Source organism: Podarcis erhardii, assembly GCF_964252035.2.
Source record: "Podarcis erhardii genome assembly, chromosome: 5".
Taxonomy (NCBI): Eukaryota; Metazoa; Chordata; class Lepidosauria; order Squamata; family Lacertidae; genus Podarcis; species Podarcis erhardii.
Window position 1 is genome coordinate 97,868,653 of NC_138509.1, and position 23,534 is coordinate 97,892,186.

The following is a 23,534-nucleotide window of genomic DNA, read 5'->3' on the forward strand; positions in this document are numbered from 1 at the left end:
GCCTACCCATGAGCTACACACCAAGCAGCACACTTCCCAATGTGCAACACAAATTACCTGATTATGGGTGCCGGAGAGCAAAAGAAGGCAAGATGAGTCGCCAGAACCTCTGAGGGGGCAAAACAGAACATTGTTGGATACAAAATAAGTATTTCCCCTTCACTGTGCATAATGCTCTAAAAAGATGGTTAACGTAATAAAGCTCCTCTTCCTAATTATCTAAACATTTTTCTTGGGCAACATGCACACAGTGATTAAGCCACAGGAAACAGTAAATGGTCTGTGCAGTCAATTTTACATAGGATGCCATGGCTGTAGCTTGCTTTTAAAGAAAGCTTATTTGCACAATGGGCCAGATTTGCACTTCATTTTAAATGAGGGGCACCACATATTACTCACAGCCTTACCTTTCTGCTCGGTCTAAGCAGTTCCTCAGAAGTTGCTGTCGGTCTCTGTCATGTGTCAAGCTCAGACTTTCAGGTCGTCTTAATTCATCTCCATCTCTGAAAACACAAATACACAGTGGGTGGTAGTGGTAATTGACCCAGAGAAAATGGAAAAAAGAAAATGGAAGAAATGTTACAGCATATGAGTAGACAGAGCAAACCCTTTTAAGAAAATAGTAAAATTAAGATAACCAGGCCTAAAATGTTCATGTTTTAGGGCTAAACAGCAACTAAATTCAATATGGGTAGTATAGTGCAGAATCAGCTGCCTTGGGCAATGGAATTTTGAAAAGATGAAGAAAGATAGGATTTCTTCAGAAATAAAAACATTCAAACTGAACAAAACCGATGTAGTTAATCACCCTTAACCACAATTATCAGGTTGGGTGAGAGAGAACATAAATGGCAAGATCAAGTTCAGCTCTAAAAGTTTATTTGCACTTTGAATGTATACCACAGAGCATCAAATTTCATTTGGATATCTTGCTTTTAAATTTCTAGTGACATACTCTTTTTTGCTACTCTGAAGAAAATGAGATTCTCTTCTCGGCCTGCATACTAAGCTCCCACTGGAGGCAAAGTGGAGAAACAGATTTATCAAAGCTGACAGATCCTTCACTTTAGCTGCAGCTGATGACATTCTGATTAAATGAACTACATTGTCCTGCGCTCCCCCACTTCGCTGAGCACCAGGAAGCGCCAGGGTCAGTCTTCCACAGGGTTTTAGCTCTCTCACGGGGAGAGTGTGCTGGAGACTTGCCGCACTTCGGTGATCTGTAATATCTACTTATTTACAAAGGATGAGTTGAGCATGGGGGAACAGAGGAGGCAAACATCTAGGCGGACAATGACAATTTGTAAAGCAGCATCAGTTCTCCCCAAAGCGAGCAGCACTCATTAGCAGCGTCCCCACCAACAGCCAGCGAACTGTTTCCTGCTCTCTATCCATGAATCTTAAGTTTGGTTTCGAATATCATGAATAAGGCAGTTTAAGCTGGCATGAATTTAACCAGATCTATATTTATCCTGATAACCAACAATAGAGATTTTGTTAACATAAGCCAGTCTGAGGCACCATCCCACTCAGATGCCTTGTTCTAATTTAAGCTCCCAGGGTCTCAGGTCAGGCTCATCACCATCATGCCCATTTTTGGTTAGGTAATTAAAAGCTTATCTACCAAGCATACAAACTCATCAAAAATTACATTTACTTTGTTTTAGCAATCCCTGCTACATTTGGATCAGCTATGGAACCGGGAGCGGGGCAGGGGAAACCCTTTTAAAGACTCGGATTTCAAGGAGCATTATTCTGTAACATCCCATGGTGAATAATAATCTAGCAGGTTCCTCTTTCTGTTCTGGAAAAAATGGTTCCTTACAAGCAGCGAAGCTTCATTTACAAAGCAACACTGCTTACGCTTAACAAAAGCTGGGAGCATTATTGCCATAAATGGTGAACAGTGAAGACTTACTGCTGACACCGGTCATGTATTATGTGGGACAAAATACTTCTGCATCCAAAACCCCAATAATTGTACTATAATCAGTAACAGACCATAACCTGGTGCAGACATGATGTTATCAGATTCTTAACCATGGCTATTTGCATATGTCTCTCCTTCTTCTCTTGCATGTACCCCCCTCCATTCCCCTTTTCAGACCTGGTATTATGTATACACTGAAAATTAATGGCAACCATCGTTATAACAAATTACGTTTCAACCCCCACTTCTAAGTATGGTGATTGCTAACATAGGTGCAGACGCAACACTGCTATGGAAAGGGAATGGTGGAGGGGAATCGCACGTGTTAGGGGGCAAGGGGTATAAAAACCCTCACACTGAGGGGCTCCTGATCTCTCAACCATGGTTACAAGGACAGAAACATTATGTTTGCATTTGGCCCAGTAAGGCAATATATGCAAAGACTCGGAGACCCTGTGTTAAAAATGCAACACTTTGTGGCCACAAAACTAAAGAAATGGCACCCAATTTATCAGGTGACATGTTCCTCACACTGCAGCATGATTCACCTTGCTGATTCCTAAAGCTCTGAGCGTATGGAACAAAAGTTGTTGTTGTTCAGTCATTTAATCGTGTCCGACTCTTCGTGACCCCCTGGACCAGAGCACGCCAGGCCCTCCTGTCTTCTACTGCCTCCCGCAGTTGGGTCAAACTCATGCTGGTCTCTTCGAGAACACTGTCCCACCATCTCGTCCTCCGTCCTCCCCTTCTCCTTGTGCCCTCCATCTTTCCCAACATCAGGGTCTTTTCCAGGGAGTCTTCTCTTCTCATGAGGTGGCCAAAGTCTTGGAGCCTCAGCTTCAGGATCTGTCCTTCCAGTGAGCACTCAGGGCTGATTTCCTTCAGAATGGATACGTTTGATCTTCTTGCAGTCCATGGGACTCTCAAGAGTCTCCTCCAGCACCAGAATTCAAAAGCATCCATTCTTTGGCGATCAGCCTTCTTTATGGTCCGGCTCTCACTTCCATACATCACTACTGGGGAAAACCATAGTGTTTACTATATGGGCCTTTGTTGGCAAGGTGATGTCTCTGCTTTTTAGGATGCTGTCTAGGTTTGTCGTTGCTTTTTCCCCAAGAAGCAGGCGTCTTTTAATTTCGTGACTGCTATCATCATCTGCAGTGATCATGGAGCCCAAGAAAGTAAAATCTCTCACTGCCTCCATTTCTTCCCCTTCTATTTGCCAGGAGGTGATGGGACCAATGGCCATGATCTTAGTCTTTTTGATGTTGAGCTTCAGACCATATTTTGTGCTCTCCTCTTTCACCCTCATTAAGAGGTTCTTTAATTCCTCCTCACTTTCTGCCATCAAGGTTGTGTCATCTGCATATCTGAGGTTGTTCATATTTCTTCTGGCAATCTTAATTCCGGCTTGGGATTCATCCAACCCAGCCTTTCGCATGATGAATTCTGCATATAAGTTTAATAAACAGGGAGACAATATACAGCCTTGTCGTACTGCTTTCCCAATTTTGAACCAATCAGTTGTTCCATATCCAGTTCTAACTGTAGCTTCTTGTCCCACATAGAGATTTCTCATGAGACAGATGAGGTGATCAGGCACTCCCATTTATTTAAGAATTTGCCATGGTTTGCTGTGGTCGACAAAGTCAAAGGCTTTTGCATAGTCAATGAAGCAGAAGTAGATGTTTTTCTGGAGCTCTCTAGCTTTCTCCATAATCCAGCGCATGTTTGCAATTTGGTCTCTGGTTCCTCTGCCCCTTCGAAATCCAGCTTGCACTTCTGGGAGTTCTCGGTCCACATACTGCTTCAGCCTGCCTTGTAGAATTTTAAGCATAACCTTGCTAGAGTGTGAAATGAGTGGAATTGTGCACTAGTTGGAGCATTCTTTGGCACTGCCCTTCTTTGGGATTGGGATGTAGACTGATCTTCTCCAATCCTCTGGCCACTGCTGAGTTTTCCAAACTTGCTAGCACCTTAACAGCATCATCTTTTAAAATTTTAAATAGTTGGAATATCATCACTTCCACTGGCCTTGTTATTAGCAGTGCTTTAATAATAATAATAATAATAATAATAATAATAATAATAATAAATAAATAAATAAATAAATAAATAAATAAATAAATAAATTTATATCCCACCCTCCCCAGCCGAAGTGGACTCAGGGCGGCTAACAACACTAAAACAGTGCAACATTATAAAAACATTATAAAAATTAATTAAAATCAAAATTGATGGCAACCATAAACTAAAGTTTTGTAAAGATTGCCAAAGGAGGGAGGCAGGCTGCGCCCTGACCAAAGGCCTGGTGGAACCGCAGGCCCTGCGGAAAGATGTCAAGTCCTGCAGGGCCCTTGTCTCTTGTGACAGAGTGTTCCACCAGGTAGGAGCCGCAGCCGAAAAAGCCCTGGCTCTAGCCTAACCTCTCTGTGGCCTGGGACCTTCAAGATGTTTTTATTTGCAGACCGTAAGTTCCTCTGTGGGGCATACCAGGAGAGGCGGTCCCGTAGGTACGAGGGTCCTAGGCCGTATAGGGCTTTGAAGGTTAAAACCAGCACCTTAAACCTGATCCTGTACTCCACCAGGAGTCAGTGCAGCTGGTATAGTACCGTATGCTTTCTAAGGCCCATTTGACTTCACTCTCCAGGATGTCTGGCTCAAGGTCAGCAACCACACTACCTGGGGTGTACGAGACATCCATATCTTTCTGGTATAATTCCCCTGTGTATTCTTGCCACCTCTTCTTGATGTCTTGATGTGTTGTTGGAAAAGAGTGTTTGTGGTGGCCAGCTTGTTCTCTTGACAAAAGTACTCACCTATTATGATGCAAGTATCTTCTGGCATCTTCTGACCTGTGGAATTCCCGGATGGGTGTTGGTTTTACTGGTGAACCCTTAGTGAAGGAAGAAATGAGATACAAAAATAATTATTTCTAGTGTATTGTGGATGGTTCAAATGTCACCTCCCTTTGCCAGAGCAAGTTTGCCAATCGCACCAAACTAGTTTGAGAATTAGTGGCCTTTTAAGTTGTCCAGATCGAAATTAATCAGTGTGAGAAAAATACTAGACAGGAGGAAGTGAAGCACTGTGCTGTAAGAAAATGGGTTAATTTTTAGTATTTGGTTTTAGTATTTGGTCCTTGTCAGTTTTATAAACCTCAATGTTGTCTTGTTTAGATTTTCAAATCTGCCAGCTTCAATTCACATGGGGATGAAAAAGAGCTATTTTTAAATGTATTACCCGCTATTCTAACGAGGTACACTACTTTAAAAGGACATGGAATTTCATATGCCAGCAAAATTTCAACAGGTTTGCTAATGCCCCACTCTAGACAAAACAATCAACCATGGCTTAAGGAAATGTGTGAATACCTAAACAGCAGTTAAGGGTTGTCCTAAAGCCAGGATTTGGGTTTGCAAATCATGGCTTGCCCTAAGTACTACATCTGCACAGATTAGATCGTGAGGAAGACAGTTTTCCTGCCTCTCTGCTTGCAAGGCGACAAGCAGCTGTTAATTTCCTGAGCACACCCCTTCAAGGATGGGGATTACCCCAGCAAGGAAAACTACAGTTTTATTCTACTTTTAAACTCCTAACTGGGATTAATAAACCACAGTTAGCCCTGACCTTAGTTCAATGTTGAGCCTATGCTGAAGCTAAAGGTGAGGAAATTCCATAATGGCAGTGCCACCACTGACCATTGTTAAACTGGTTGTTTGCATCCATCTGTCTCAAGGTAAAGTCAAACTGCTGGAGAATTACAGGGCCTGCTGTGGCTGAAGAGAGCTGTTTTATTGCGGCAGGGGCAGATGAAGGCGTCCACTGAATGTAAATTAACCCATTTTCCTAAAGCAAAATCCTTAACTTCCTCCTGTCTGGTATTTTTCTTGCATGGATTAATTTTGATCTAGACATCTTAAAGGCCACTAATTCTCTAACTAACAATCTCGTTTACTGAAAGAAAATCTATAAATGACCCATTTGTTCTTAGGTACTATTTTCCAAAATACTGTTGTAATTTAAAGTGGTTTGAGTTCATACACATACACATTTATTTTTCATACACATATACATTTATTTTTCACTAGAAGCTGGCGACCCCTCGTTAACTTTGAAGAGAATTCTGGATTTTAGCAGCCTACGGGTCTCCTCCTGAATTATGCCTCGGGCAGCAACGTGATCCTTCTTGTCTCATTACTGGACTTGCGGAACTAATATACGGTCAGAAGAAATATGAGCCACTGCAATTTCAAGAATGGAAATTGGGGGGGAAATATAAAGGACCTTTTTAGCCAACCACTGAACAAATAGCAATTAAGCTGGCCCACAGACATGGCGGTATTATCCCACAGTACACAAAAGCAGCATATTCAGCCCCCGGGGAAACCCCAGTGCACTCAATTGGAAGATCATCCCGGTAATTAAGGAACTGCAAGTCTCACTGCCGCTTAGCCTTAAGAGAATAATGGCGGTTATGTTGGGCCCCCAAGTACGTATGCGTGGGATATGAAGTGGAAGAGATCACTGCGACAACAATCAGCCAAACAAAATGCACTTCAACCCAGTTTCGCATTGTAACATATATGTGAAGGCACAGATTGTAATCCGATTGCAGAATGGGCTACTTGTTAAGCAAAGTAGAAGATTATCCCGATGCAGCCCACTGTTTCAAGCCTCCCATTAGACTTATGCAGAAAAGGTTTAGATTAGAGGCCATGGAGGAGTAAATGTATTACTTTAACATTTCCTAGTGATTTTAGGCTTATTAAGAGCGCTTCCTTTCCTACAGTCCAGATGGTAACAGGAGGGGGTCCTTTGCCCCTCAATATGCCCACAGCAGTTAAAAGGCCAAAACCAAAGTGAATTCTACCCCCACTGCCCTTAGTTTTAAAGGAGACACTTAAGACTGCAAAAAAGAGCCAATATTATATCGCACACTGCCATTAAGTACCCTTCCAAAGGTTGCTAAGTTTACTTTGAACCAGTCAAGTATTTCAGCTTTAAACAAAGCACACACTCTAAAGTTTGGAGAGCATTTTAACAGCTCTATTAATTTAAATATATTTCCAGATTAGAAACATGCATCCAAAAATACATTGGCATGTTCTCCCACATAGCACTGAATCCATCAAAATCCCAAACTGCCCCTGTGCCAGCTTACCTGCATCTATTAAAATGCCAGCCTAAATAGAAGGTCTTACAAGCATGTCTAGTTCGGAGGATTTGCATAGCTGCAGGAAGTCACAAAATATGTAATGTGTTGTACTTTTTATTTACAGGTGGCACATGCAGAGCAGAGTCAAGAGGGAAATTTTATAAAGTTTTCAGAATTGCAACGACGGATGCACTTTTTTGCGTTAAATACAAGGCAACTGGCCTCAGAATTTAACTGCCTATAAACTACAGCCATTTAGCTGCTTCCAACCAGAGGTGTTTGGTTTTCGTTTTTTTAAAGTGAAGTAGCCACTGCAGTGTTACTTTAATAGTGGCATAGAAGGGCACTTGTATACATTCCCCCAAGACCTGTTTATACTGATTCGGGATTATTGCAGAGTATGACAGAATGAACAACCACGTAACTCTCAAAGTTGGTGTTTGTAATCAAACTGGCCCCATAAAAAGCATGCTCAAAAAGAAGGTTAAAAAACCAAACTGTTATCTCAAGGAGCATGCCGTCCAAAAATGGCTGAGCTCATTCATTCAAGAAGCTCGCTCCATTTTGTGGCATAAAAACTAAACTGGTCTAATTTTGAAAAACCAGAAGGCACAATATAACAGAAAAATGGGGATTCAGTTCTGTTTTCTGGACCTAATTTTTTTGTTTCTGTAAAGCTATGCATCTAATTATATGAAATGAAGAAAATATCTCCCTACTCTTCTCATTATGGGGAAGAGATGCTTCCTTTAGGCTGGCCCACAAAACAACTGGAGACTCTCAAGTGAGAATGCTGGTACAAGGAAATGAGCCGGGATTTCTTAATTGTAACCTTTCAGTTGAAATACCACGGGGCAGATTTAAAACAGCACAGTGCTTAAGGACACAGGCTGTACATTGTTCAATCTTACGTTCCAAGAATAAATCCTAAAACTTGTTGAATGTCTTTATTTCTTAGGAAGCCAGAAAAGTCATCCTTTACAGATGGTTGACCTTTATATTTGCCTTCCCTTGGGGCATCAGAAATTGCCATGACAGTATACTGGGAGGGGTAGATTTGTGCTAACAGGCCAAGAGGCCTGCACCCCCCTCCCTCCCCTGAGATTAGTGGATGGACTTGGATCCACACTCTGGTTGCTGATGAGACAATATCTGAGGTACACCCACCCAAGGAAGGATGCAAATGCAGACTAGCTAAAAGAAAACTCTTAAAAGCAGATCAGAATGGATTTGATATATACAATGAAGTGGCATAAAACTGCCTACAATAAAAAGGATAGCAAAGCACCATATAATTATTATTACACATCCAAGTACCTCTGAAAAAAGCCCTTGCTTGCAGCACCCTAATTTGGATTTAGGGGTGGGGGTGGTAATGGGAGGTGAGGCTATACAGCATTGGAAAACTGTCTGTGTGCAAGCAGAACAGACTTCTGCTCACATAAATGGGAATTCACCTTCCTCTCCTCCCTCCTGCAGACTCAAAATCTGGAACAGATTTTTGGGCACATAAGGAGGGGCGGGGTGGAGAGAGGAGGAAAGTAAGGCGACATCCCATTGGATACTTCTCAGATTCTGCACCCAGACTGTTGCACGGACCACCATGGACTTAGCACATGGGAGAGAAAGGCCAATTGAGCAGATATCAATTGAGACTCTACTGCAGTCAAAACTACAGTGGTGCCCCGCAAGACAAACGCCTCGCAAGACGGAAAACCCGCTAGACGAAAGGGTTTTCCGTTTTGGAGGCGCTTCACAAAACGAATTTCCCTATGGGCTTGCTTCGCAAGACGAAATGTCTTGCGAATTTCTGCGGGTTTTCCCCCCCTTTTCCTAAGCCGCTAAGCCCCTTATCAGCTGATCCGCTAAAAGCCGCTAAACCGCTAATAGCGCTAATCCGCTAAGCTGTCAATGGGCTTGCTTCGCAAGACGAAAAAACCCGCTATACGAAGAGCCTCACGGAACGGATTAATTTCGACTTGCGAGGCACCACTGTAGCACCTTGAACACCTACAAGACCCCAGAACACAGTGCTTTGAATCAGTAGCTTTATGACTCACACAAAAGCACAGCATTGCTGCTCCAAAAAGTCAACCAATAATAGCCACTGTGGATGAGAAACAACACAAACAAAAGGGAATTTCACAGGGGCACACACACACACGCAAATTAAAAGGAAGCACCACCTCGTGAGATATTTGCCGTTGTTCAATATATGCCATGAACTGTGAGCTGAGGCTGTCTGACTCCATGCACTTGGGTTGCCTCACCTCTTCCTCCTCCTCTTCGGTGACACAACTGTCAATAAAGTCGATCTGATCCAGATCATGTTCCACTTGGCACATACAAAGAGAAGGACCGTAATTAGATAAGCAGCTGGGGGGAGGGGCAGGCGCAGAGAGAGTTAACAGAAGTTAAGACTGCAGCAGCTCCATCAGGTCTGACCATATTTATTCAAGAAATCTCTTGCTGCAGAGTGGCTCATACAATCAGCGAGCAAACTATAGATCAAGCTCTTTATAAAAACTGCAGATTGGGAGGAGATTTCCAACTAATATTAAACAAAGAGCCATTTCATACTTTAGAATGCATTAGAGACAAAGAAAAACCCCACCATACTAGGGTTTTATTGCTCACTAATGTAACCAGAAATGAATAGTTTACAGCAATTCACTTTACATTAAATTGAAAAAACTCTTTTCCACCTGCACTTTGGCTTACTTGCCAAGAATGATCTATTAGTGGTGAGCAGCAATATTAGTCTCTCAAGACTACAGAACTGTAGAATTGTAGAGTTGGAAGGAATGCAAAGGGTCAGCTAGTCCAATGCAGGAAACTCAACTAAAGCATTCACTAGAGATGGCCATCCAACCTTTGATTAAAAACCTCAAAGGAAGGAGAGTCCACCACCTGTCAAGGGAGTCCGTCCCACTGCTGAAGATGCTCTTACCATCAGAAAGTTCTTCCTGATGTTTAGTTGGAATCTCCTTCATTGTAACTTGAATCCATTGGTTCGGGTCTCAGCTTCCTAGCTTGATTCCTCTTCCAAATGTGACAGCTCTTTGAAAATGGCTATCATATCTCCTCTCAGTATCCTCTTTTAGGCTAAACATACTCAACTCCCTCAACAGTTTCTCATAAGGTTTGGTTTCCAGACCCTTGATCATCTTGGTTGTCCTCCTCTGCACACCTTCCAGCTTGTCAACACCCTTCTTAAGTTGTGGCATCCAGAAGTAAACACAGTACTCCAGGTGTGGTCTGACCAAGGCAGAATAGAGTGGTACTATTACTTCCCTGGATCTGAACACTATACTTCTGTAGATGCAGCCTAGAACAGTGTTAGCTTTTTTTTTGCTGCTGCATCACACTGTTGACTCATGTTAAGCTTGTGGTCTACTAAGACCCCTAAATCCTTTTCATATGTACTTCTGGCAAACCAGGTGTCCCCCATTTTAGATTTGTGCAGTTAGTTCTTCCTGCCTAAGTGCAGAACCTCATATTTGTCCCTGTTGAAATTCATTTTGCTAGTTTGGGCCAAGTTCTCCAATCTGTTAAGGTCATCCTGCATCCCAATTCTATCTAATGTTGTATTTTGCTGACACAAGTTGCTTAGACTTTTGCTATCCACATCATCCAAAGAAGTGCTTTAAGTTACGGGTATTTCTGGCTTCTAATCAATATGCGAACTCAGAAACCTCTGAAGCACCTTTGTGAATTGGTAAGTGAGACATGCACATTAACATGCAAAGCAATACTGTTCTGACCAACTTGAATCTGTAAAACGACGTTAGAACAGCTTTTGGTTTGTTATGATTATTCTGCAAACACCAAAGATGATGCTTGCAGTCAAGCCTGCAATTATATTTTATTCTGGCTACCTTGACATATAAAATGTGAAATTAAGAAAGCAGAAGGTTAAGAGGAAGGGATTGTAAATGGAATAAAATGGTGGGAGAGACTCACACCATAGCTGTCAAGTGTCCCTTATTTGAAGGGACAGTCCCTTATTCCAGCGCCATGTCCCGCTGCTGTCCCTTATTGATGGATGTCCCTTAAATTTTAAAGGAAGCAGCTCCTCTCCCTCCCTCCCTCCCTCCCTCCCTGCCGGCCAGGGAGGAGGGAGGCTCCAACTGTGTTGCTTGGCTGTGTTGCTCACCCAATAAGAAGTCTAAGAACGACTGGGGGGTGGAGCTTGCATGCCTTGTGTGTGGCTAGTTAATGCAAGCTGAGGGGTTTTTTTGAATGCTGGATGCCATTTTGTTGCATGTGCTGCTGCAAACTTTGCAGTGCAAAGCCAGGCCGGGGAGCCATCTTAAGTTGAGGCTGCATAGGCCTTGTGGTGCATGTGATTCAGATTCTAGTCAGTTGAACCTCTGGTTACAAAGTTGGTTGGACAGTGTTCTCGAAGCTACCAGCATGAGTTTGACCAGACTGCAGGAGGACAGGAAGACTGGAGTGCCTGGAACAGGTGAGGCTGCAGGTCCCTTATTTTGGCTGCTGGTCCCTTATTTTCAAGGCTGCTGGTCCCTTATTTTCAAATCTGTAAGTTGACAGCTATGACTCACACACATTCAAAAGTGTATGAAAGCTACAACAAGAGCATGAAGCTCAGAAAGGTCTGCTCTCATTGATCCCTCCACTCTTATGTTAACTGGGGCATTTTTTATTCATCACTGCTTCTGTAAGCCCAATAAGGCTTTGCTATGTTGTTGTTGTTGCAGCAAACCTTACGACAATACTGCACGGCCCAGCATCCAAAATCCCTCAAGGATTCTTGCTCCTGATGGGCTGTGGACTGAACTATTATCCTTTAGTCAAAACAAAACAAATTCCTTCCAGTAGCACCTTAAAGACCAACTAAGTCAGTTCTTGGTATGAGCTTTCGTGTGCATGCACACTTCTTCAGATACACTGAAACAGAAGTTTCCAGACCCTTCTATATAGTGAGAAGGTGGGGAGGGGTATTACTCAGAAGGGTGGTGGGAATGGGTGATTGGCAGATAGCTGTGATGAGCCTGTTGACGACTCTTAACGACTGCAATAGGTCTTACAGAAAAAAGCAAGGGGTGAAAAGGTGAAAAATGGCTTTGTCATGTATAATGAGATAAGAATCCAAGGTCTTTGTTCAGACCAGGTTTCTCCATGGTTTTGAGTTTGGTGATAAGTTGTAATTTTTCAATTACATTTTTACATTTTTCAATTACATTAATTTTTCAATTGCCATTTTTCACCTTTTCACCCCTTGCTTTTTCCTGTAAGACCTATTGCAGTCGTTAAGAGTCGTCAACAGGCTCATCACAGCTATCTGCCAATCACCCATTCCCACCACCCTTCTGAGTAATACCCCTCCCCACCTTCTCACTATATAGAAGGGTCTGGAAACTTCTGTTTCAGTGTATCTGAAGAAGTGTGCATGCACACGAAAGCTCATACCAAGAACTGACTTAGTTGGTCTTTAAGGTGCTACTGGAAGGAATTTGTTTTGTTTTGACTATGGCAGACCAACACGGCTACCTATCTGTAACTATTATCCTTTAGAATAGTGCGGATAAGAAGCAAATTACACAAGGAGCAAGACAACAGGTTTTAAAATTATTTTTTAAAGGTGCTATGCTGGAAGATATATAAAACTCAAAGAGACCCAATTTCCCTCAGTTAAAGGTTACTGTTTCCTGGTCCTCAATCTTTTACAGCTTCTTGTGGTAGTGGAACCAAATGTTATTTGGATTCTCTTCTCCTAGGAGCTACTTGCAGTCATTCCACTTATCAGCATTTGAAAGAGAAACTAAAATAAAGATTCCACCATTACCCTGGCTGTGTAAAAATGCCATTTGGCTCCTCCAGTTAAGCTGTATATAGAGCTTTTTAAGACAAAGGGGTAAAATAAAATAGGTCTGAAAAGATACCGTATTTTTTGTTCTATAAGACGCACCAGACCATAAGACGCACCTAGTTTTTGGAGGAGGAAAACAAGAAAAAAATATTCTGAATCTCAGAAGCCAGAACAACAAGAGGGATTGCTGCGCAGCGAAAGCAGCGATCCCTCTTGCTGTTCTGGCTTCTGGAATAGCTGCACAGCCTGCATTCGCTCCATAAGACACACACACACATTTCCCCTTACTTTTTAGGAGGGAAAAAGTGAGTCTTATAGAGCAAAAAATACGGTACTTTTTGGACATAGATCATGCTCCACAAAGAACACCAGAATCTTGCCATGCAACGTGGGAGCAACCAAATATGCACTGATGGCTTTTTTCTCAAATGAGTGCCATTTACCTCCACCGTTGGTGACAACCATGCTCCCTCGGTGTTCCTGGTACTGACTCTCTCTTCTCAGTCTTTGTTCTTTTGTGATTTCTGCCACTCGCAGAGGAAGATCAGAAAATTCATCTGTAGGCTTCATTGAAAAAATACACCGGACAATTAAGAAAACAAAGATTGTGAAATACGTCCACTTTTATCCAGCTTCCGAAAACAAGATCTGCAGCACTCCAAAATAATGTTAGAAAGAACTCCTCCTTCAAGTCACTCCAGTGATCTGAATCACATGTAGACAAAGTACACTTTTTTGTGAGTTTGTTTTCAGTTTAAAGAGTTTTGAAATGAAATGTGGAGCAAAGAGCAGTGCTTTCAAGTCCTTTCCTGCACCACCATTATCAGATTGAAAATAATCTCAGACGTGGAAATGGCACACTGGCCTCAATCCTTGGATGACTGCAGAACAAGCCGTTGCAAAATTGCAGCCCTATGCATTTTAGCAATTGAGTCTTCCACGGCTGCCTGATTTTTTTCCTTTTCACATATGCTACAATTATCCACCAAACAGAAACAAAACAAGTATACTTACTTCATTTCCTGACCACCTTTTGTCTCCGCTGTCCACACTATTGAAGCCAGAATCCAGTGCTCCATATGGTCGGCTGGAATATAGTTCTTCATGGCTGTCAAGCAGATAAAATGTTCGTTATTTTATTGCAAAAAGCAAATGAGATTTTTTTGGGGGGGAGAAGATTAGATACCAGACAGTACCGGGGGACATATTCAACCTGTTAGTCATACTGCATTTTTCCATACATAATGCGATCCAGTTAAAGAGGTCTTGTTCTTCCAGACTGAGAAATGTTCCTTTCTGCTAGCCAACTGTTTGGGCTGCTGATCAGTTGCCTTGGCCTGCAAAACATTCAGCCACTACCAAAACAATTTTCAAGCACTGCAAAAGAGTACAACTTGCCATCTTGGCAAAAGTAGCTCCTCTACAAACCAAGGTCTACCTGCCACTGCTGAACTTTTGCTGCTCCTTTATTGTGGCACATTTTCCCTGTCATCTTTGCCTAAACTTTAATGTGCAGCCATGTTCGTCAGGCAGAAAGCATAAGGGCCAAGCCTATGGTCTGCACAGCACTCAGAACACAGGGGACAAAAACATCAAAATAAGAGCAGCCCTTTAAAGGTTGCTTTGGGCTTCACGAAAGACAAGAAAAAATGGGATTTAATTAAAATTTATACATAGATACTAATTTGGGGTTAGCTCTGGTGCTTCAGCTGAAAGGCTCCATCCAAAAAAACACACAACTACATTTCAATGCACGTCCCCCCCCCCAAAAAAAATCTGTAACTCTGTAAGTGGTAAACTACAATGCCCAGAATTCTTTGAGGGGAAAATTGTGCTTCAAGGTACATGTACACAGCCCTAGTTTGTGTTGGAGATGGGCTAGAATGTTGTATACCATCATTTTCAATTAATAATAATAATAATAATAATAATAATAATAATAATAATAATAATAATTTATTTATACCCCGCCCAATCTGGCTGTGCTTCCCCAGCCACTCTGGGCGGCTTCCAACAAAATATTAAAATACAGTAATGCATCAAACATTAAAAGTTTCCCTAAACAGGGCTGCCTTCAGATGTCTTCTAAAAGTCTGGTAGTTGTTGTTGTTGTTGTTGTTCTCTTTGACATTTGGTGGGAGGGTGTTCCACAGGGTGGGTGCCACTACTGAGAAGGCCCTCTACCTGGTTCCCTGTAACTTGGCTTTTCGCAGGGAGGGAACCGCCAGAAGGCCCTCGGAGCTGGACCTCAGTGTCCGGGTAGAACGATGGGGGTAGAGACGCTCCTTCAGATATACTGGACCGAGGCCATGTAAGCAGCAGCCACTTATATGGGATACCCTGCAGAAACCCAGTATAAAATGCTTTTAAGGGCATATAAGAGATGGGTGGCGCTGTGGTCTAAACCACAGAGCCTAGGGCTTGCCGATCAGAAGGTCGGTGGTTCAAATCGGAGGTTCGAATCCCCGTAACAGGGTGAGCTCCCGTTGCTCGGTCCCTGCTCCTGCCAACCTAGCAGTTCGAAAGCATGTCAAAGTGCAAGTAGATAAATAGGTACCGCTCCGGCGGGAAGGTAAACAGCATTTCCGTGTGCTGCTCTGGTTCGCCAGAAGCAGCTTAGTCATGCTGGCTACATGACCCAGAAGCTGTACGCCGGCTCCCTTGGCCAGTAAAGCAAGATGAGCGCTACAAACCCAGAGTCGTCCGCAACTGGACCTAACGGTCAGGGGTCCCTTTACTTTTAAAAGACATTATTCACATAGTGAATAGCGGTGGGATTTGCCTAATGAGCCCCATCGGTGGAAACCCTCCACAAGGGCTTACACCTGCAAAACACGGCTTTCTCATGTCTCCTCCACCCATGTACCCTTGAAACTGACTGGGGGGGGGGAGCTGTCGAAGAGAACCCCCAGAACAGTGAGCAGAGAGGCAGGAAGATTATATCTGGCAGGCTGATATGCTTGTGCAGACAGAATGTCAGTAGTAGCGCAATGCTGAATTATACCCAAAATGCCTGAACTCAATATGGTTTACAAAAACTGGAACATGGTTATACTCAAAATATTAAATAATGCATTTTTAAAAAGTTAACCATTATTAATTCATAAAATATTTTGAATGTGTTTCAAATCAGCCCTGAAGCAAGTTGAGGGAAGTTTTTATGCATTTAATTTATTGCCAGAAAGAGGCATGACATCCATGGTACTAGGAACTCAACAAGAGGATACAGAGCACAGAGTATGCTATCACTGCTCTAAATGTACATAAAAAAATTCCTTCCAGTAGCACCTTAAAGACCAACTGAGTTAGTTCTAGGTATGAGCTTTTGTGTGCATGCACACTTCTTCAGATACTTCTTCGTGTGCATGCACACTTCTTCAGATTCTTCTTCAGATGCATGCACACGAAAGCTCATACCTAGAACTAACTCAGTTGGTCTTTAAGGTGCTACTGGAAGGAATTTTTTTATTTTGTTTTGACCATGGCAGACCAACACGGCTACCTATCTGTAACTAAATGTACATAGTGACTAGACAGTTCAATACTGCAGCCATCACAGACACAGTATATGGAAACTGCCACAGACAGCAGAGACGTAACAAGGAGGCTCGCCTGGCCCACTGCAATTGGGCATTTAACAATGAATCAACTGTCCTACTGGCACTAGATGCCCAAGGGAAATCTGCAGCAAGACAGTAATAATGGGCAAATGGGAAGTTCAGCAAACCGACGGCTCCACCCAGGCGTTGCTAATTGCTGATTAGGCTGCGGCTGGTTGTCACTTGCATTGAAAATCAGTTGCTTGGAATGCAACTTGTAATTATTAATTATGTGGCACCGTGTGTGCAGAAGAATCTCCGCTGTGAGAGAGCTGCAATCTAAGAGGGCAGAGCGCAACAACAGATGTTTACAGGAAGTGTGTTGCAAACATTAGGACTGCCGGCATTAAGTACTTCAAGCCAGGCGGCAGCCAATGTGTCAGAAGCGGCAGGTTGCCATTAATGCATCTACTGTGGCATGCCTCACTTCTTCTCTGCATGTAGTGTTAGAGAAGATAGGCAACCTAAGGCCTGGGGGCTGGATGTGGCCCAATTGCCTTCTCAATCCAGCCTGCTGCCTTTGCAAGCTCTGAGAACCAAAGCGCTGCTGCCCGTGCGGTCTGCGGTCCACGCTGCGCCACCAAGCGCAAGGCGAACTCTGCACGTGGCAATGCCGATCTGTTACAATACATCATGTGGATAAAAATGTCAGGCCAGCAGCAAGTGGGGAAGAGCATGAAAAGTTTCCGGGCTAGGAAACTATGCTGTGGGACGGCTGTTGTCATAAATGTATAAAGAGCAGGAAGGTGGTAGAATCACTGGGGGTTTTAAAGTAGAGGTTGGCTGGACATCTGTCATGGATGCTTTAGCTGAGATTCCTAATGCATTGCAGAGAGTTGGAGTAGATCAGGGGTAGGCAACCTAAGGTCCGTGGGCCGGATCCGGCCCAATCGCCATCTCAATCCGGCCCACGGACAGTCCGGGGATCAGCGTGCTTTTGCACAAGTAGAATGTGTGCTTTTATTTAAAATGCATCTCTGGGTTATTTGTGGGGCCTGCCTGGTGTTTTTACATGAGTAGAATGTGTGCTTTTATTTAAAATGTATCTCTGGGTTATTTGTGGGGCATAGGAATTCGTTCATTATTTTTTTCAAAATATAGTCCGGCCCACCACGTGGTCTGAGGGACGGTGGACCGGCCCCCGGCTGAAAAAGGTTGCTGACCCCTGTGTTAGAGTATTCCTGATTAATGATGACAACAGAGCTGAGCCTGTGCAACTGTTACTACGGTGATTCTCCATGCAATTGTATTAAGTAGGATGTGGGTACTCTACAACTGCACCATGCAATTGCTGAAGAACACAGAGTTCAACACTTCCATTTTAGAATACAGCAACTTCTGAGCAAAGGTAAGTCTGCAAGTGGGCAATACCTGATCAAGTCTCAAAAGCTGAAATTCTGATTTCTTGAGTAGGTGGACAGATGATGCACTGAACTAGATTTCAAGTAATCATGGGAGGTTATTCAGTGCCCTGCATAATCCCCCCCTTTCCCAGGACTACCAAAAGCATAAAATATGCAAAGCCCATTTGCTTAACTGGCATAATGTATAGGGTCTTCTTGGTAGTTGTGCCCGCCCTGTGGAATGCCCTCCCATCAGATGTCAAAGAGACAATCATATGACTTTTTGCAAACATCTGAAGGCAGCCTTGTTTTGGGAACCTATTAATGTTTGATATTTTGGTGTGTTCCTTTATATTTTGTTGGAAGCCACCTAGAGTAGCTGGGGCAACCCAATCAGATGGGTGGGGTACAAGAAATAAATTAACAACAACAACAACAACAACAACAACAACAGAAAAACTCAACTACACTTTTATTGCTTTTTCAGCAAAGGGAATACATTGCTCTTCATATATAGGCTAGAAAATGTAATGTTTTAGAGATTTTAATAAACAACTTGCTTAGACCTACTCCAGTTTCCTTTAATTGCTATTATTTTTACTGCACCGGCATTGGATATCCTAATGTTTTACGGGCAGTTTTTTTTTTTTTTATTATTATTATTATTATTATTATTATTATTATTATTAGTCCTAGCTGGGGCAGAGGGCAGCTTGTTCTCAGTCACAGGAAGCCTTGCACTAAAAACCAGAAACAGAGGCCGCCACAAGCACAGCTGCTGTAGGGCTGAGTTTCCTGCACTTTACTGTCTCGGGGCCAAGAAATTCACCTTAGGGGCAGCCAGAATTGTTGTAGCAGCCAGTGCTGCATACTCATCTTGCCACCATCTCCTGCTCCTCCCTTTGATTTATCTGCTGCTGCTCCGCCTGGCCTGACTAGCAAGGCTGCACCAGGCAGGAAGAGGAAGCACTACGCAGATGTTGCCAAATACATCTGCCTGTCTCTCACTCACTCAGCTCCCCTGCCGGGATTGCCCTTTCTAGAGCGTAAGGTCACAGTTTCCATTTCCACCGCACAGGGCATTCTGCTGCACCTTCTCCCTTTCCCTGCTGCACCGTTCAGCAAGGGGTGGATAATTCCCCTGGGAAAACCTACTGGGAATTTTGAGGTATATTAATATACTCACACACACCCCTCACTCCTTTTCTCTCTCTGTCTCTCTCTCTGTGCGTCTCTCATTCACACACACACACAGGCTTTAACATTAAAAACCGAGACTCTGAAAAAACAAACGGAACACCCAAAAATGCCCAAACTGGCTGTGTAATGAAACGTATTTTTGGATGCAGGGACCAGACTAGAGAAGGAACTCTCTGGCTGGTTGCTCAAGTTCCCCTTTTCACCGAGACCCGGCCACAACCAGACTAGCCTGCTTCTTATTTATGCATTTATGGTTCTCCAACTTGTATTTCATTGACTTCCGTGCCCTGCCTTAAACTGTCTGTGGTTCAGCGTGCTCACTGCTCTCTCTCCTTCCTCCAGGGCCTTGCTTCATCGACTTGCATTACTCAGTACTGCATGATATAAACACAAGCTGCATTCCTAGCCCCCATCACCTTAATTTAGCAACTCATGATGTGGCTGACCGCTCAGAGATGAATGTTGCCCGGCTAAGCCAAAAGGAGACTCTGCCAAGAGCAACACAGCTTTATCATGGGAAAGGAGATCAACGCTTACACCTGTGGTTAGACCAGAGATCTTATACAACCATGCACAGAAGGTTAATACATATAGCACAATGAGATTTCTCTGCCCCCACAACAAAGCCCACTAACATCTTAATACAGAAAAGTAAAAATTATCCACAAAGATTCTTTTAAAAAACAGTGAATCTGAAATCTGTGCGCACTTACCAAGAACCAAACCCCATTGGCCGCCTGTCGTAATCTGGAAGATCTGGCGCTACTTTGCATGCTTCCATATTCAGATACTTAAATATGTGGACTTTTCCTTTTATGCATATCTTTTTTAAAAAAGGGGGTGGGAAAACCATCGTGAATATTTGGAAATGATACACAAACAATTGCTATCTATTGCAACTAATATATTATATTTCTTTATATTAAAAAAAAAAATTAAACACTGAAGAAATTGCCAGTCCAAAAGATTGTTTACAAAGCATAATTAAGCTGAGTACTTTAGAGGAAAAGCAGGGTAACAGTACAATAGATATTGTAGCCAGTCATACTCAGAGTAAACCCTTTGAAGTTCATGCACACAATAACTTCAAGTGCTCATGTGAAAAGATCTGCATTGGCCAGATCATAAGAGCTTTGAAAAGAGGCATAGCAGAGAAAACACAGTGGGTCATTGAGATGATCCATCAGCATGATGTCAGGTTGTTCTTAAAGAGGGAGCTGTATTGGATCCTTGCCCTGCGCAGACAAATCCCAAAAGGGCTCAATGAGAAAATGGATTTCCTCTCTTTGATGTGAGTGCACTCACAGGAGTTCCCTTTCGTTGTTCTCTGTTTTGTTTCGCCATCTGTTTCCAGATTCTTTATTCTACCTCTTCATGTATGCTCAGGATCTTTTATGCTAGCAAGGGGTTAAAGTTCTCTTTCCATTTCATTTGACTAGGCTTTAACAGTTCATCTGGTGAAAGAAGATTTCCCCCTTCCAATTCTGCTCTATTTGGCAGCACATGTCTCCACAGGCAATTGGTTCAAGTGGATATAAAAAGTTTCATTTTGGATCCTTCATGCAACAGGAGTTAATATCCCCTGAGTGAAAGAATGATTGCTTAAAATGGTCATTTTATCTATGTTGGTTATCATGATAATTCTGAATTCTTACAGAGAACTTTAGGTTATATATTTTTTATCATTGCTATTTTTTATTATTCAGGCTTTTTCTCAGTTTGAAAGGGTGTATTTGGGGGGATTATCTTTTACTTAGGAATATATTTTTAATTTGGTTGTTAGATTAACATACATGCCATTATATTTTAACGTTTGTGGTAAACATTACCAAAAGAAAATTGGAGATTTTTATTTGGCTACTGTGAACTTATGATGATACATTCACTAATAGTCTACATTCATTATTTGTATATTATGACAATTTTTAGAAAATTCTGTATCTGTTATTCCTTATTCTATTTATGCTGTGTCCTTGAATGAATTTTCCAAAATGCCTATTGCCCTTATAAACGAACTACATTTTCGCACCTTGAGTTCTTCTTCCTATTTTTTAGATCGCTCAACAAACCACGAGCAATAAGCCAAGAATGAAGCCTGGCTGTAGCTCGTGGGTTGTTTGAAGAGCAGGTGCTGTTTGCATGTAGCAGAAAGCCAGCCCTTGGTTTGTTTCCTACCTGGCATTGCGACAAGAGCAAGGGAAGGGTGGAACTGGGAACATCTGCGCAATGTACGCCAACATGCTTACTCAATTCGCATTAAACCAGATATAAAAATTAATTTTGGTTGAATGTTGCATATGAATCAGGTCAATGTAGATTTTAACAATAATGCTTTCCCTCCTTCAGATGACTGCAGCATCAGGCTCTGGCAGGCTTCTCTGGGGGAGGTGTTTTGGGGAAGATTATAGTAGAATTATAGTACAATTAAATGAGAGTACAAAGGGTTAGCTGTCCCTAAATGAGTCCATGCTGTTCTTGCAATTAGACCTGGGGCAGGATTTGACTGCCTTCACTATGAGAACTAAAATAATCAGCTGTTACCACTGTTGCCCAAGGATTTAGAATCATAGAATCATAGAGTTGGAAGAGACCACAAGGGCCATCGAGTCCAACCCCCTGCCAAGCAGGAAACACCATCAGAGCACTCCTGACATATGGTTGTCAAGCCTCTGCTTAAAGACCTCCAAAGAAGGAGACTCCACCACACTCCTTGGCAGCAAATTCCACTGTCGAACAGCTCTTACTGTCAGGAAGTTCTTCCTAATGTTTAGGTGGAATCTTCTTTCTTGTAGTTTGGAGCCATTGCTCCGTGTCCGCTTCTCTGGAGCAGCAGAAAACAACCTTTCTCCCTCCTCTATGTGACATCCTTTTATATATTTGAACATGGCTATCATATCACCCCTTAACCTCCTCTTCTCCAGGCTAAACATGCCCAGCTCCCTTAGCCGTTCCTCATAAGGCATCGTTTCCAGGCCTTTGACCATTTTGGTTGCCCTCCTCTGGACACGTTCCAGTTTGTCAGTGTCCTTCTTGAACTGTGGTTCCCAGAACTGGACACAGTACTCCAGGTGAGGTCTGACCAGAGCAGAATACAGTGGCACTATTACTTCCCTTGATCTAGATGCTATACTCCTATTGATGCAGCCCAGAATTGCATTGGCTTCTTTAGCTGCCGCGTCACACTGTTGGCTCATGTCAAGTTTGTGGTCAATTTGAAATGCCGCCCTCAGTGAGTGAGGTAAGGAACTGTAAAGGTCTTCTGGAAATTATGCAAGAACCTTTTAGTACACACACAACACACACGCTAGGGCGCTGAGGTCTGTGGCTCACAATGTAATGATGTTCCCAGGCCATTTATGGCTCCACACAATAAAACCAACACCTTTCAATACTTCTTGGAAGTTCATGTGCAGGCAGTGCAGCTGTTCTGGCATTGATTTTATAGCTTTCTTGTGACTTGCCCGCCTCCCCCATCCGAAGCTGGGCTGAACCATTCTGCAGTTATGAAGCTGTCTGCTTAGTATTTCTCCTACAGCAAATGAGTACAGTGGTACCTCGGGTTAAGTACTTAATTCATTCCGGAGGTCCATTCTTAACCTGAAACTGTTCTTAACCTGAAGCACCACTTTAGCTAATGGGGCCTCCTGCTGCCGCCGGAGTACAATTTCTGTTCGCATCCTGAAGCAAAGTTCTTAACCTGAAGCACTATTTCTGGGTTAGCGGAGTCTGTAACCTGAAGCGTATGTAACCCGTAAACACACGTCATATGAATTATATGTCCTCTCCTATGCAACTTAGTCCTATCTTTTTTGGCATAAGCAATCATTTCTGGCCAGCATTCTTACACTGAGGGTGCAGTGTATATATACACATAAGCAGCTTTTTTTTGTAGTGGTTTGCACACACTATCTACTGCACCATTATTGGCTTGCGCACTGTGCATCAGTCAGCATAGAAACAGCAAAACCAAGCAATGCATGTGAATGTCAGCTTCCCAACGCTAAGGTTTAAACAGAATGTGTAATTTGTTTCCAAGAATTTTTCATTTTCCAGAGTGAATTGTATCCTAAGACAAAGAGTACATCAAGGACGGTCTTCTAGCAATCCTGATGCAAAGCTTGCATTAAGTTGAAAAGTAAAAGATTTCCTCCCATGGATTTCTTTGCTACTCTTAGAGAAAGTGTATTCTGGTCGAGAATAGTGTTCTAACATTAGATAATACATTACCTGTGCAGGGGGGGACTGCAGTGGGTTGTTATCTAGGGTGATTGTCTGTAAGTGCCTGAGGTTACGGTAACAAACTGGGATTGTTGTGATTTTATTGCAGGAGAAATCTAACCGAATCAAAGGCAACTCGGCAAGCTCTGTAAGAGAAAAGACACACGCATGAAAAACACTGTAGTCAATTAACTGCAGAAGAAGATGAGACATTCACATGTAGCAAACAATTTGATTTGGGAAATAAGAGCGG

The 23,534-nt window shown here is 42.7% G+C and overlaps 3 protein-coding genes across 3 annotated transcripts in view; 1 reads left to right on the top strand and 2 right to left on the bottom strand.

The window, feature by feature from the left end:
- Positions 1-23,534, top strand: part of HTR2B (5-hydroxytryptamine receptor 2B) — a 187,144-nt gene that overhangs the window by 134,454 nt on the left and 29,156 nt on the right. The window lies entirely within an intron of this gene.
- RPL35A (ribosomal protein L35a) overlaps positions 1-23,534 on the bottom strand; it is a 162,913-nt gene that overhangs the window by 52,586 nt on the left and 86,793 nt on the right. The gene's annotated exons all lie outside the window — the stretch shown is intronic.
- LRCH3 (leucine rich repeats and calponin homology domain containing 3) overlaps positions 1-23,534 on the bottom strand; it is a gene marked incomplete at its 5' end in the record, with an annotated part of 87,075 nt that overhangs the window by 25,900 nt on the left and 37,641 nt on the right. The window contains 8 exons of the mRNA XM_081863605.1: positions 58-109; positions 408-503; positions 4,750-4,826; positions 9,275-9,423; positions 13,365-13,485; positions 13,936-14,029; positions 19,777-19,886; positions 23,291-23,427. Of these exons, the coding sequence (XP_081719731.1) occupies positions 58-109; positions 408-503; positions 4,750-4,826; positions 9,275-9,423; positions 13,365-13,485; positions 13,936-14,029; positions 19,777-19,886; positions 23,291-23,427 (836 nt within the window). The remainder of the gene's footprint in view (positions 1-57; positions 110-407; positions 504-4,749; positions 4,827-9,274; positions 9,424-13,364; positions 13,486-13,935; positions 14,030-19,776; positions 19,887-23,290; positions 23,428-23,534) is intronic.